Consider the following 15,988-nt stretch of genomic DNA (forward strand, 5'->3'; position numbering starts at 1 on the left):
AGGACTAGGGACCTGTTTTATAATGACAGAGGGAGTGAGCTTCCACCAGTTACTGCTTTTACGTCGTTGTTTTCATCAAATAATAAGCCAGTGATTATGAAAGAATGGAGGAGCAAGGCACTGAGCCGAGCAGCTGTGTAAGTGCCCAAGCAGGATCTGCTAGCTAAAATCTGCTACTATTCCTTCATTCTGGGTGGTGCTACCGCTAGAGGACAGGCATTTCTCCATTCTCCTAACACCAGACTAGCCAAGCCGCCGCAGTGGCTCAAGGACAGATAGTGTTTTCCGTGCATTGAAATCTTCTATGTATTTTACCTACTTGGCTCTGCACCTTCCTCTCTGTGGATTTCCCAGGGATCTAGTGCCTGCTCCTCTCTGCCCCGTGTCTCTTCCTTGCACACTTGCTGCCTCTGGATTGACTGCCATTTCCAAGGACAGCCATCACTCTAGTTGGACCATGGATGGATGGGTGAGGATTTTACATGTTTCCCCTCCAAAGAAAACACCTGGTATCCAAGCAACCCTTCTACAGAGTAGCAAGCGTCAGCTGATTAAAAATGGCAGGATGGAATGATCTTTTTGTTGAGCAAGCATCCTGTGGAACAGCCTCAAAGGGATGACACAGATCACTCTAGGATTCAAGTCAGGGATGTCAACGAAGCTGGAAGAGGGCTGGGAGAGGGGAGCTCCAAAAGCAGGGATGGAACACATTCACTAGCAAAGTACAGGTGCGGTGCTTTTGGTGTATATGAACAGCTCTTTTCATTCATCTTTGAAAAGAGATGGGGAAGGAAGGAAGGAAGGAAGGAAGGAAGGAAGGAAGGAAGGAAGGAAGGAAGGAAGGAAGGAAGGAAGGAAGGAAGGAAGGAAAGAGAACATACATTCCACCAATGCCTTTAGATGAAAAATCATTGAGACTCAGTCTCCTGCCCAGGCCTCCTCAGTCACTAGGAGCCCTTGGGACTGGAGCCAGGATCTGGGCCTCTGTGAGGCTCCTGCCCTTCCTCCACAGCTAGATGCTTGAGTGCTAGGCCACAAAGCAACTATGGCCTTGTGGAAAATCAGGGAAGGAGTAAGTAGAAGACAGGTAAGAGGGTGGGGGTGGGTGACAGAAGTGAGGAGACAAGCACAGTAGGGAACAGAGATAGATTGTCATACCTGCCAAAGAATCATCCTAAGTCTCCTAAAGGGTTCTATTAGAAGTGGACATTCTTCCATCGATGGAGGGGATGCATTCGGCATTTGATACTAACAATTATTAAGTTGGATTTGGATGTGGGGGCTTTTGGTTCCATCTTCTAATTAGCTGCATGGTTACGGCATGGGGGGGGGGGTGTATGTCTGTGTGTCTGTGTGTATGTGAATTTGACCAGACCATGAGCTGATCAAAAGCTAATTAATCAACCTGACTGTTTCTTTCTATAGTGTATACATAGGCCAAAATAACATATCATCTCCCATAATGGTACACAACTATCCCTTGTCAATGAAGTTAGTGTTTCAAGAGCAGGCTAAGTTTGAGTGTCCCTGGAAGAGAAGAAGGCTTGAGCTGATAGGTGGGATGGGGTCAGGCGGGCCTTGCCTTCCCAGAGGGGCATCATGCTGGGGCTCAGGGCCTGAACAGCCCAGTGAAGGAAAGAGCAATTGAATTCACTACCCACACTTGTGACCTGGAGTTGGACATAGATCTTCTCCTGTCCCCAAAGGTCTTGGTTCTCAGGCCTTCCGACACAAACTGGAATCCACACCAGCTGCTCTCCCACTCCAAGGACTGGGAACTGGCAGTTCCGGGACTCCAGTTTGCCAATGGCAGATCTCAGCCTCTATAACAGTCTGGGTCAATTCCTCATAATCCACACATCAATAAACAACGTTAGACTGCTTCTTTGGAAAGCCTTGATGTGTACAAAGGTCTTAGCACCTAGATTATAATTGTTTTTTTAAGCTGTGGCCATATCATTTATTACATGTTTTACAAAGCAAACGAGCCTTTTTAGTTACACTCATGAAAATTGCATTTCTCTGTGTGTGTGTGTGTGTGTGTGTGTGTGTGTGTGCATGTGTGCAGTTTTCAAAGGGATGGGATTCTTTGGGATTTCAGCATGGGGCTGAGCATGTGAATTTGTGCTGTGTACCTGTGCTCCTGGCACTAGGTCCTATCCATGGGCCTGGGGGTGTGGGAGGGATAAGTCAGGGCAGAGTGCTCTTCACCACATAGAAAGTTGTGTCTACTCTTACCGCTCCCCCCTCCCCCCCAGCAAAGTCTGTTCTGAGAGTCTAGAGGAGGAGGGCCACCCACTAACACAGTTATGAGAACTCACTCTTCCTGCCTGTCCTACCCCAGCTGCCTGTGGGGATGACAGTTTGAGGCTGCACCCCTTACTAGGTGGCAGCAGAGGAAGCCTATAGACATAGAGGAAACCGGACATGTCAGCCACACCTCTTAACGACTGTGAGAGTAACTGAATACAAATGAACAAGGATACTAAGCGCCAGGAGCCATCAGGACCAATTCAGTCTTCACAGGTGATTTAAGCCACCAGAAACAGAATTCACAGTTTTAAAGTAGTCTTGGAACATGTGTCAAGTTAGACCACACGCAGGACCACAAATCAAAACTAAACAAATTCAAAGGAATTGAGATGATTCTGAGCAAGTTTGCCAGACCTCAATAGGAGAAGCAGAAAAAAAAAGAATCTCTAAATGCCTAGAAAACAAACAGTGGCCTTCTAAATAATCCATGAGAAGAGGAAAGAGGAAAGTCTTCAAAAGAATGTCAAAATAAATACAGAAAATTGAATGAAAATGAAAATTTTATATCAAATTTGAGAGTCACAGTTAAAACAGTACTCAAAGGAAAATTGACAGCACTGAGTGCATATATTAGAGAATAGTAAAATTCTGAAATCAGTCATGTAAGTTTCTACCTCAAAAATTAAGGAGCAAAATCAACCCAGATGAAGTAATTGGAAAACAATGACAAAGAATGAACCAATCAAGTTGACAAATGTCAGTAGATAAATCAATGAAAGACAGGGCATTCCTTTGAAAGCATCAATAAGAAAACGAATCTTTAGTCAGTTTGACACAAAAAAAAAGAAAGAGAAAAGAAACAAATAACAAATATCAGGAATTATCTCTATGGACCCTACAATAAAAAAAATCAAAAGGGAAAATCAAAAGACATTTGATAATTTAGGTGAAAAGGACCAGTTCCTCAAAAATCTAAACTAAACAACAACAACAAAATGCTACCTCAACTCACCCGATATAAAATCGATCATTTGAATAAGCCTATCAAGGAAATGAATTTGTCATTTTAAATCTCCCCCGAAAAAGAAAGCTGTGTGTGCCAGATGGTTCCACTAGAGAGCTCTACCAGATGTTTAAAGGGAAATCGACACCAACTTTACACAAGCCTCTCAGAGAATAGGATACAGAACGCTTCCCAATTGGTTTTATAAAGCAAATGTTACCCTGGTATCTAAACCAGACATCCGTAACACACACCTGTGTATATGTACCTATGCTCAGGACACTACAGAGAAATATCTTTAATGAATGTAGATTTAAAACTGCTTTCAAATGTTACCAAGTAGAATTCAGTAATGTGTAAAAGAATTATTGCCATCGCCAACTGGGGATTTGTTTCCAGGAGTGCAAAACTAATTCAATACTTCAAAATTAATTAAGGTAATCCAATATATTAATACTCAAGAAGAAAAATTATTCCACTGTACCAATGAATACAGAAAAAAGCATTTGGTAAAATTCAACAACCATCCATTAAAAAAAAGTCTTTTAGAAAAATAAAAATGGAAGCCACAACCTCAACTTGGTCAAAGCACCCACAATAGTCTTACTGATAATGCATTTAAAGGTGAAAGCTGAGTATTTTACTCCCAAGATTGGGAACGAGGCACAAATACCCACTCTCTCACTTCCCAAGGCTATCTACAAATTCAACGCGATACCTATCAAAATTCCAACCTCATTCTTCAAGGAAATAGAAGAGGCGATCCAAAAATTCATATGGAACAACAAAAGACCCCGAATAGCAAAAACGCTCCTCAACGGAAAGAACACTGCTGGAGGAATATCAATACCAAATTTCAAACTCTACTATAAAGCCATAGTAATCAAAACAGCTTGGTATTGGCATAAGAACAGACCTCAGGACCAATGGAATAGAATTGAAAACCCAGAAATGAACCTACAGACCTATAGCCATCTAATCTTCGATAAGGGAGCTAAAACAATAGAATGGAAGAAAGACAGCCTCTTCAGTAAATGGTGCTGGCAAAATTGGTTAACTACTTGTAGAAAACTAAAGCTAGATCCTTATATATCACCCTGCACCAGAATCAACTCCAAATGGATCAAAGATCTCGAAGTCAAAGCAGACACTCTGAAAACATTACAGGATGGAATAGGAGAAACCCTGGGTCTCCTTGGCTCAGGCCGAAATTTTCTGAATAGAGACCCGGAAACACAACAAATCAAAGAAAGGTTGGACAAAAGGGATTGCATAAAGTTGCAGAGCTTCTGCATGGCAAAGGACATAGCTAGCAAGATCAATAGAAAGCCCACGGATTGGGAGAAGATCTTCACGAGCCATACAACGGACAAGGGCCTCATATCTAAAATATACTTGGAACTCAAAAACTTAAATCCCCCAACAACAAATCCTCAAAGAAACAACCACCCAATAAATAAGTGGGCTAAAGACTTAAAGAGAAACTTCTCTGAAGAAGGAAGAAGGATGGCCAATAGACACATGAAGAAATGCTCAACATCCCTAGCCATAAAAGAAATGCAAATCAAAACAACATTGAGATACCACCTCACTCCAGTTAGAATGGCAAAAATCAAGAACTCTAACAACAACAGATGCTGGAGGGGATGTGGACAGAAGGGAACCTTACTTCATTGTTGGTGGGAATGTAAACTTGTTCAACCACTTTGGAAAGCAGTATGGAGGTTCCTCAAAAGACTTCACACAGAGCTCCCCTATGACCCAGCAATCCCACTTTTGGGCATTTACCCAAATGTTTACAAACAAGACCACACTAAAGCTACCAGCACAACTATGTTTATTGCAGCATTATTTACCATAGCTAAGATATGGAACCAACCCAGATGCCCCTCAGTAGATGAATGGATCAAGAAAATGTGGTGTATATACACAATGGAATTCTATGCCTCCATCAGAAAGAATGACACTGCCCCATTTGTTAGGAAATGGAAAAACTTGGAAAAAATTATATTAAGTGAAGTAAGCCAGGCCCAAAGAAACACAGGTCCCATGGTTTCCCTTATTTGCAATATCTAGTATATGTATGAGTCAAGCGGAAAAGGTCAGATAATGTGATGTTAGGAAAATGAACCCTTAGATATGTATTTTAACACTTTTTTCTTTCATGCATTTGTTTATAACGCATTTATAAGATTATTTCTTTGTTGCTTTGTATGTCCCTCCCCCACAGTATAACCCCTGCTTTCACTATATTTGATGTCAGTATAACTTGTGGAGGAGATGGGGAAAAACAAGTCGTTTAAGGATACAGGGGGACCTGTTGCAACAATGAGAAGTACAAGGTCATGTCGAAAACGAGCTTTACAACGTTGGTGCGGGGGGGGGGGGGGGGGGGGGGGGAGGGGGGAGGCTTGGGGGGGGAGGGGAGAGGTAGGGAAGGGATGTGAAGGGTAAACAAAGGAGGAGGCTGCAATGCTTGATAAGAAATGTACACATTATCCTGCCCATGTAATTGTAACCCCTCTGTACAGTATGTTCACAAAAAAAAAATTAAAAAAAAAATACCCACTCTCTCCATTATAATCTGCTCAGGGCTAGGCTTTCTAGCAAGTATAATGAAGCAAGAAAAGAAATAAAAGGCAGACAGATTGGAAAGGAAGAAATAAACCCATGCCTGTTTATACGAGTCATAAATGGCAATGTGAAAATCCCAAGGAATCTACCAAAAAGAAAGAAACTCCGAAGTAATAAGTGTGTTCAGCAGTCATGACATCTGACATGATCATTTAAAAAACTCCATCATGTTTCTATCTGTCAGCTATAGGCACTCAATAACACATCTATAATTTAAAAACACAATAACAGTTATAATCATAAACAATACACCACTTAGGTATACATGTAAGGAAACATGAAGATAATTGAATGATTAAAAACCACAGAAGAGTGATGAAAGAAATCCTGGGTTGAACTGGAAAGACAAGCTTGTTTGTGGATCAGAACACAGAAATAGTAAATCGCCAATTTAGTAATAATTGACACAGAAATACTTCTTCCCCAGTTGGCATACAGGTTTAACACTCAGCAAGATTTTTGTAAATAGAGGGCTATAGACAATATTATTCTAAAACTTCTGTGGAAAGATGAAGAGACTGAGATAGCTCTGTGATCATCTAAAGAACGGGGTGGGAGAAATGTAAAGAATGGTGGGGCTCCTGGAATTCACATAGCATGATGAAGCATTGGCCATCGCAAGAGGTACACACATAGACCAATAGAGAAGGGTCAAGACTCCAGAAATAGAGCCACACAAATAGACTCAACCAATATTGACCAGTGAATATGTCCAAAAATGTGCTGAGGTAAGTATTCAGTAGTTTCACTGTACTAATCATAGCAACATTCAATATGTAGTTATTACCACTCAATGAACCTATTAAGGTTAAACAGAATCTGTCTACCTCATTTCCTGTGAGTCTACAGGAGTCTAATAGTATCTCTGAGTGAAAAGTTTAATTTAAAATTTATAAGTGATTTGAACACGCACAGAAGTTATCGTGAATAGATGTCATTCATTTTAGATTTTTAAATTGCCTTTGACAAAGCCAATACCAAATTTTATTAGATCAAAGACATTATCTGACTAAAAGATCAGATTTCAAATCTGGTTAGATATTTCCCTTAAATCGTTTTTTAATATTTATTATCATCATTATTATTATTATTAAGTTTTTTTTATTTTGAAAATACCATACAGAGGGGTTACAATTACATGAGCAAGGTAATGAGTACATTTCTTATCAAGCATTGTTGCCTCCTCCTTTGTTGCCCCTTCCCATCCCTTCCCATCTCCCCAACTCCCCTCCAGCCAAAGTTGTAAAGTTCGTTATTTGACATAACGTCTTGTACATCTCATTGTTGCAATAGGTCCACCTGTATCCCTATTTAAACAATTTGTTTTTACAACCCCTTTTTTCACTTTATTTGATGTTGGTATAATTTGGGGAGTGGAAGGAGGAAAATTGTTTAAATAATTTTTTAAAAAAACTGCGTGTATGTATAGGCATGCTTGGACGAGTATGCATATGTGTATACAATGGGAGTGTGTGTATATGTGTGTATATCCATGCTCAAATGTACATTTTATGTCTGTGTCGTGTGTATATGTTTGTATTTCTCAACTCTGTCCTCTGGGAAATCCCTGACATGATTCCCACACTAATGAACTAACATAGCATTGGTATGGCCTAGTTTGTGGTTATTTGGGTAAATGCCCAGAAGTGGGATTGTTGAGTCATAGGGGGGCTCTATGTTTAGGCTTTTGAGGAACCTCCATACTGCTTTCCAGAGTGGTTGAACAAGTTTACACTCCCAATCCCTTTGGGCCACTTCCCCATCCAGCATCTGTTGTTATTAGATTTCTTAATAATGGCCATTCTAACTGGGATGAGGTGGAATCTCAATGTAGTTTTGATTTGCATTTCTTTTATGGCCAGAGAAGTTGAGCATTTCTTCATGTGTCATATTGGCCATTCTTATTTCCTCTTCAGAGACGTCTCTCCTTAAGTCTTTAGTCCACTTGTGAATGGGGTGGTTGTTTCTTGGAGGATTTGTTTTTTGGGGTTTCATTTTTTGAACTCTAAGTATATTTTAGATATGAGGCCCCTGTCTGATGTATGGCTAGTGGAGATCTTCTCCCAGTCCATGGGCTTTCTATTGATCTTGCTAGCTATGTCCTTTACCATGCAGAAGCTCTGCAGTTTCATGCAATCCCATTGCCCAACCTTTCTTTGATTTGTTGAGCTTCTGCGTCTTTATTAAGAAAGTTTTGACCTGTGCCAAGGAGCCCTAGTGTTTCTCCTATTCCTTCCTGTAATGTTTTCAGGGTGTCTGCTTTGACTTCGAGGCAGTATTGCCATTTTCACAATATCAATTCTCCTAATCCAGGCTCATGGGTAGCTTTTTCCACTTCCTAAGATCTGATCAAGGATTTTCATGTCAGTTCTGTGGCTGTTTGGACAGAAGAATTCTTCCCTGTGGCAGGGACTCTGCTCACCAGGCATGTTTAGCCGTGTCTCTATCTGTTCTGTCTGCAGTGGTGACCATAAGTGTCCAGCCGGGCCAGGCCTATCTGGGGTCATGGAGGCCTTATTGAGAACTGCTGCTCTACATTTCACAAAACTGTTCGCATGTCACAAAGCATACACAGTCGATGCCTGGTGACCCTGCATCTCTGGTTTCAGAGAAAAAAGCCTCATCTGCTCTGGATGCAGGAGTTCAGGGCTATACTGTGGATGTTTGCTTCAGTTTTCCCCTAACACCGCTCAACTTCTACTAAAGATACTACCTTTAAACAAATCTCCAGTTTTCAGTTTCGAATTTTATTCATTATTACCTTGGTTATTGCCTGGCTTTTTGATACCAATGCTTTGGGGGAGTCAGGTTTTTATAAAACAAAGGCAGGGAGGCCTTCAGCAGAGCACACAACGATATGAACACAGCCAAAGGCAGTTGTCTAAAGGATTGTCTGTGTTAACTGAGCTAGGCAATAAGCAGACGGGAATGAAAAATATTTGTTTTGACTTGTTTAAAATTTACTATTATTTCCTGATTCTACTTGATCAAAGCTGAGGGCAATAAATTCACATGTATATAAATGCACACATGTGTAACATAAGACAGCTCACAGTGCAGGCCAGCTGTGCCGCGTTCTCACTCAAGCACAACTATGTAGCCATGGAACTAATTCTACCTGAAAACGTTTAGTTCTTATACTGTCTGTCAGCACAACTAGTATTTGCTTTTGAGTTCATAGGGCAACTTGGAGTCTCTAGCATGGGTGGAAATTTCTGTGCTGTACAGTCTCCAATGGCAGCCAGGAAGAAATGTTCACCAAGGGTTGCAAGGAGGACACTGAGAATTAAAAGCCACCCTAGGAGGCATGCCTCTTTGCTATCCAGCCTCTGGTCTTTCTCTGGCTTTCTCCTCCAGGCCTCACAGACTCTTCTTCACTGCTTCCTTCTCTGTGTCTCCTCCCTTCCTTCTGCCTTGGACCTAGGTCTCTGGACATCACCAGAGAAGTAGATGTAAATGCTCCTGCTGTTTTCTTTGATTGCCAACCAGGAAAGAGAGACAGGTGAGGAGTCATTGTTCAGCCGTCTCCCTGGCTCTATCCTGCTCTGCTCAGGACCAAGGAGACCTTTTGTGCATGGTGCTATGCTCCAAGACCTTTCTGCAAGCAGCACGTGTTGAAATTCATCAACCTTCTGACCATCAGCCTTCTGTGGCTGCTCTGGCTTCGTAGGACATTAAGCATTTGTGCTTGGGTTAGACAGCCACACCACCACCGTTTCCCAGAGACACCCTATCCCAGCCAAGGCTGGAGTCCAGTAAAATCTAACAATACACTCACTCAGGTAGATTCACAAGTAAACTATGGTGGAGAAAATTATCCTCAGGATAATCCATAATTCATTGGTTTTCATGTTTACTTCATTTGAAGGACTGCAGAGTAGCTGATTAGACCACTGAGTGTTTTTGGATTGAAATCACATTTCATGCCCAAGGTTTCAATACTCCTACTTGGCATAGAGGTGTTTTCTGAATGAGTTCCAGCTCTTCAGAATAAACTGACTGTTTGGATGTGGTCAGCTTATCAAAGGGACTGTGGGCTCTGTTTGCTCTTAAACTGGAAGATGAAAGAAAGCCTTGCAAAATGGAAGAAGAGAAATGTCTTGTGTTTAACATATAAAGCAAGAACACACGGATGATGGCTTTTGAGTTACATGTTACCTGAATTCTAGGCTTGAAGATGCTTCTTCCAAGAATAATTTAAAATGTCAGCTGAGTCAAGTTATTCTTTAAAGGAATTTCCTTTCATGGTCATGAGCAATCAATAGTAATTATGTCATTTTCTTTTTTTTTTTTTATAGGTAATGTATGATGTTGTTGGAGCAATTGAGAAAAATAAAGATTCCCTTTCACAGAATCTTCTATTTGTAATGAAAAGTAAGTTAAGTTTTCCTCCTGCACTTGTTAGCATTCCATACATTCCTAACTGCTCTGTCTCTGAATGTTTTCCATAAAATATGCCTCCACCTAAGGGATAATTGAGACAGCTTTGCATTCTAATGCCCAGGATAATAAGAAACAGCCTCGCCACCATCTACATTGCTAACAATTTAATTTAGAATCCAGAAGAAACCATAATTTAACTAAGCTTTTAGCAGAGAGGAATGTAAAACACCTTTACATATTTTAGGGGTATTAATATAAAGAAAAATTCTTCTGTGTAGACTAATGAAGATGAATACTATTTCCAAAGATTTTTAGGCCACAGAGGGGGTGAATTTCATTACTTAAATGACTCTAGAGGCAAGAGGTAGTATTTTATTCTTATGCATTTTCAGTTATAAAGGAGTAATGCCCACTACATAGAAGGATCTGATACCTTCATATGTGTCTCTCTCTCTATATATATGTGTCATATATGTATTCATGTACCCGTATACATTTATGTAACTATTTATGTGCACTCTTGTACATGGATAATTTATTTACCAGGTCCTTCTTCTAGGGGCATTACTCCTTTGTATGTATAAATAAACTAGAATTCTACAGCATATGTAAGACCATACTTTAAATATTCACACACCAGCACACACATACACACAGAAGGCAAGACATGAATATATGTATATAGATAGATACAATTTCTGTCTCTTCTAGTAATTATTTTCTTAGTAGTTGTGCAGTGATTCATATTGTAAGAGCTATTTGAATTAAAACATTTCTTCTTTTGTGCTTTAAGTTACTTCATGAGCTAAAGCCATTTATCTTTGCTGAACTAAGGAGCTTAGAACAGTTGCCTTTCAGGAACTAGTGAGCTGCCTTTGAGTTGGAGCCAGGTGTATGTGTCACTTCTGAGTGAAGAACGTCTGCCACACATCACAGCTGCACAGCTGCGCACTTAGTCACAGGTGTTTGTCCGCTTGGCTCTTATACTTGTGGGCATTATGAGTTCTCTCGGCTGAGTCTTTGCATTATGAGTTTTCTTGACTGAGTCTATGCTTGACAACACTGACAGGCTAATATCACCAAGAAAGAAAATCTAAATAACTGATTCTATTCATTGTCTTTAGAAATACCTTCCTTCCATTTATCAGTCATTTCAACTTTCACTCTTAATAGCTTTCTCTTTTGGCCTTACCTTGTACGAAGATCTAACATAGAGCATGATTTAGAAACTGGCACCGTGCCTTTTTCTTTATTTTTGTGTTTCCTGGTGATAGAATATGTTGATGCATTTAGAATTAGAATACAGTGACTGATGCTATAATAGTTTTGCTGCTCTTATTAGAGTGCCTATCTCTTCAAGTCTCTCTTTTGTGTCCACTTGCCGGCCAGTGCTAGAAGAGCACAAAATAGTGTTTTATTCTAAATAAGAGAAGAGCATTCACAGCACGCCCTTCTCTGGCTGTTCAGGGGTGGTGAATGGAGAGTGAATGTCTTCACTCACTGCTGCTGTATGGAGGGGGAGAGCTGTAACTATGCCATGGACATGTATTTACAAACACACACTGAAGGCTGTATGTAGCCTGGACTGGTCGTATGGCTCACCTGTGCTGTCATAGACACAACAGTGCATAGCCATGATCATGCTTTATGAATCTGCAGAATATTTTGATGACACAGAAAGGATAACTTCAAGCAAGTATGAGGGACAAATAATAGCATCCAAGTCCATCTTCATATCGTCAGAAAGCCCTCAGCTGAGAAAGATAGAGGAAATGGTTGTAGATTCCCTACAAACAGGGCTGTGTCTCTGAGATAGCTAATCAAGTGAAGGCCTACTAACTGGAGAGACAGCCCATGAAAGCACAAAGCAAATCCTACATTTGTGCCTGAGATTGGAAATTAGAACTGCGGACTTGGAAATAAGGAAGGAGAGTCAAAATTTAGGCTTCCTTCTAGTCAGCACAATGAGAGTATTTGGTATTTACTGTCATGAATATTAACAATTGTTGAGTCTTTTACCATTTTTATTTTGCATAGCTGGTTCTATGTTGAAACACCTGAGATTATTGAGCCATAAGGCAGAAAATGCCAGGCCCATGACTATAGGTTTCAGTAAGGGATGCTTTCCTTATCAAGGTGTCTATCATGCCATGAGGAATGATCTGTGGTAAACAAAGCATAAAACTGTTCTTCACCAGGAATTCCTTTACTAAGTTAGAAGGGATAAGAAGATGGCCGAATTTGTCCTTTTATGTGTGAGGGAATCTGTTCTCTATGCCATTTCTTCACCTGTAGTAAGGATCTGGTGATGGCTCCTTCCTGTCGGGAGGACTTAGTCCTGCTCCATCTTTGTAGGTTCTATCATTGTAATCTTACTATAAAGAAACTGAGGCTCAGCACTATGTCTGCACAGATTTGAGCAGTGCATAACTGTTCCGTCCACTCTTCTATGCATTGCTTTCCCCATGCTAGTCAAATGTCTACTCTAAAACCCACTCAGTCATCTAAGCTGTAGTTTCTCCCTGACAAGAAATGCAAGAAATCAGAATCCTGAGCTATAAGATGTATCTAACTTAACATCTCAAATCTATCAGTTTGCTCTTCCTTTTGCAGCTTAACTGAGTCAGAAGAAAGGGATCTTTCCTCACCCTCTGTTCCCTAATAACAGGTGAAATCAAGTGAGGCAGTCTTCTTTGGGTATTTAAATAACAGAGTAGAGCCTAGATAGTCCTTGTGCTGGGATGGGAAGATGCTGACAAAACCATAAGCCTGGAAAACTCAGTCAAGAGCATGAAAGCCCCTTGGTTTGGAGCAGGTAAGACTGAGGATTTTTTTTTCAGGTTTTTTTTTTTTCAGTTAGAAAGCAAAGGGCTGATAATTTGGATAGAGATAGTAGGTCAGGACTCCTGGCCCAGGACAAGTTAGGACACAGCAACTGCAGGAAAAAAGGAAAGGGAGGTCCTCAGTCTGCTGTACCAGTTACACCTTCAGGACAGAATGTTTCAGTGGTTAAAGCACTTCCATGAGGATTAAGCTTGATATTCCATTAACGACTCGAACCTCACTTATCGTATTTATTTATTTATTTCCTAGCTAGTGAAAATGTCGTGATCAATCATTTGTTCCAGTCAAAACTGTCACACACAGGAGCCCTCATACCTTCCTACCCTTCCTTTAAATTCCGAGGACATAAATCCACCCTGCTCAGTAGGAAAATCACAACTGCTTCAATTATTGGAGAAAACAGGAACTATCTAGAACTTAGTAAGGTAGGAGTTTTTGTGATTCTTACTTTGCTGTTTGTTTACTGTATTTTCTTTTTTTAAAAAATGGGTCATAATTTTGAATACCTGTGGAAATAAATTGATACTGTAGTAGAAATAATTAAAGGAAAAATACCCATCTTAGATATAACATCCAAAAGAAAGAACAAGATAGAAAAAATTCAGAAGATTAATCCAATAGCAAGAAAAGTAGTGATTTCATTAATTGTCTGTGTGACCCCTAATTGTTTTATCTCTGCCACTGTCATTGTGCAGAATGGAAAGTAATGCTGGGGCAATGGCGTCATGTGACAGAAACTTAATGTGGCTACTTCTTGCTATTCCTTAATCACTTCAGAGGATTTGCATATCCAAGCAATAAACTGTCATTTCCCATCCAGACTGTTCTACAGGTGTAGCATGTTTGTGCTGCATATGTGTAGACTTTCAACTTTCTCTTCATCAGGATGCTAATTTTTAAGTGCTTTAGTTCTATGTCAATGTGGCTGTATACACAGCTTAAAGGTTGTCTAAAAACTCCATAAGAGTTACCGTGGATTAATGAGAACATATGCATGCAGAGTTACAGGTTTCTTAAGAATATAAACAATGGGATATACCCCATTGTTTCAACCTGTGTCTACAAAGGTACAGAAAAGAAGACTAAGGGGAAAGGTGTTTAGGACAATCCACATTAGACATGCAGTTGTTGGCTGGCTCAAGGATATCTTAGCTTCCTAATAAAAATAAAAGCATAGTGAAGATGAATGTTGTTTTAGAAGGGTGTGTGTGTGTGTGTGTGTGTGTGTCTGAGTGTACACACGCATGCGTGACTTTAGACAGCGGGTCATAAACCAGGGATCCTTCGATGCACTAGTTCTAAAATGGGGTGTGATCACAGGAATTCAATCTCATTGCATAGAAATGGCATATTTTACATTAAAAATAGGAGCAGTTGTCCTGTATGAGAAAGAGCTATAGTCCTTGGGGGTTTATGCAACTGATGGCCGTTCCTTCCTCAACCGTCCTGCCAATAAGAACAAGGAATCACCACACGCATCTAAACTGTGATTTTTAACCTCAATTATTAAACATTATGAGCCTGGCTGCCATTAGGCTTTTCCCCAAAGGATTGCAAAAGGGAGATAATTCACAGCAGTGCCTCCACCCAGGAAAGGAAATGGAGTGCTCCATTTCAGTGGATGAAGATTTATTTATTATGACTTCCCTAAGTGTTCCATTTCTCATTGCCCTCATTTCTTCCAGCTCCCCTCACTCCTACACATCCAGCCCTGGGCCAGGAAGACAGAATTTTGCTCATCTTTTTGGCATTCCATTTATAGAAAACAGGTTGATCTTGGGCAAGTTGCTTCATTTTACATAAACTGTCAGCCCTGTTATCCACTGCACCTGTGTGGAAGGGCATGAGCCATTGCCATTACCATAGCACCCAAAGCAATTGTGATGTTTCCTTCATTCTTCTTACATCACTTTGTGTTAATAGAAATGATTTTCAATCCATGGGTTTGTTGGTCTTCATCTACATGCTTCTGTGAAATACAACAAATCATTGTGGCTAAGGTTTCTTTTAACCCCTGGAGGGATTTAATGAATTACCTTCTAGCCTCCATTTCTTTCCTCAGTGGCCTCATTTCCACTGATTTTTAAAAATCTCCACTATCACATTGCTACATAGATTTTTTTAAGAAGAAAACCATCTATTGTCATTTTTCACAGATATGTACTGTAGTCACTGGCCCATTTTAATAGTTAATCAAAAGAAGAAACAAAAGTAGGGAAAAATATGGATAAGAAAGTGTCCAGCCATACATTCATGCTACTGCTGCATGTAAGGAACAAATTACCAATTGTTAGGACATCATCTCTATAACATAAAATCATCCCCTTTTTCCCTAGGGGAAGCTGCACTTTGAGATAAATACAGTTTATTAACAGTTGATCATAAAGCTAGGCTCCCACAGAGAGTTTTGTGGAACAGTCAAATCAGGATCTATGTTTATTCTCAAATAAGAATGCACATAGAATTGTAGATCTGCTGTAGGTTCTCCCTTGCCCTTGAAGGTCAGCAGGAAGGTCATTGCTTTCCCTGCAATAGCCTGACTCCTCCACTTACAGTAGCTTTGCAGAAAGCATCATTTGGTGCTGGTTTTTAGTCTATGTGTTATACATTAGCCTGTAAATAGAATTAAATGAATATGAAGCTTCATTCCTATTTACTCCCTCAAACTTGAATTGTGCAAAATAAATCTCTCTCTCTCTCTCTCTCTCTCTCTCTCTCTCTCTCTCTCTCTCTCTTTCCAGTTATTAAAAAAGAAAGGAACTTCTACATTCCTCCAAAGACTAGAACGAAGAGACCCAGTCACCAGAGCATCACAACTCAGGGTTAGTGATGTCCTTCTTTCAGATTCAGAGACTCAATGTGTTTATATAA

General features: G+C 40.2%; 1 protein-coding gene across 1 annotated transcript in view; it reads left to right on the top strand.

Moving 5' to 3' along the window:
- Myo16 (myosin XVI) overlaps positions 1–15,988 on the top strand; it is a 269,234-nt gene that overhangs the window by 156,781 nt on the left and 96,465 nt on the right. The window contains exons 23-25 of the mRNA XM_042697004.1: positions 10,189–10,264; positions 13,367–13,542; positions 15,859–15,939. Of these exons, the coding sequence (XP_042552938.1) occupies positions 10,189–10,264; positions 13,367–13,542; positions 15,859–15,939 (333 nt within the window). The remainder of the gene's footprint in view (positions 1–10,188; positions 10,265–13,366; positions 13,543–15,858; positions 15,940–15,988) is intronic.

Source organism: Dipodomys spectabilis, unplaced genomic scaffold (genome assembly GCF_019054845.1).
Source record: "Dipodomys spectabilis isolate Male_0828 unplaced genomic scaffold, ASM1905484v1 ptg000215l, whole genome shotgun sequence".
In the NCBI taxonomy this organism is placed as follows: Eukaryota; Metazoa; Chordata; class Mammalia; order Rodentia; family Heteromyidae; genus Dipodomys; species Dipodomys spectabilis.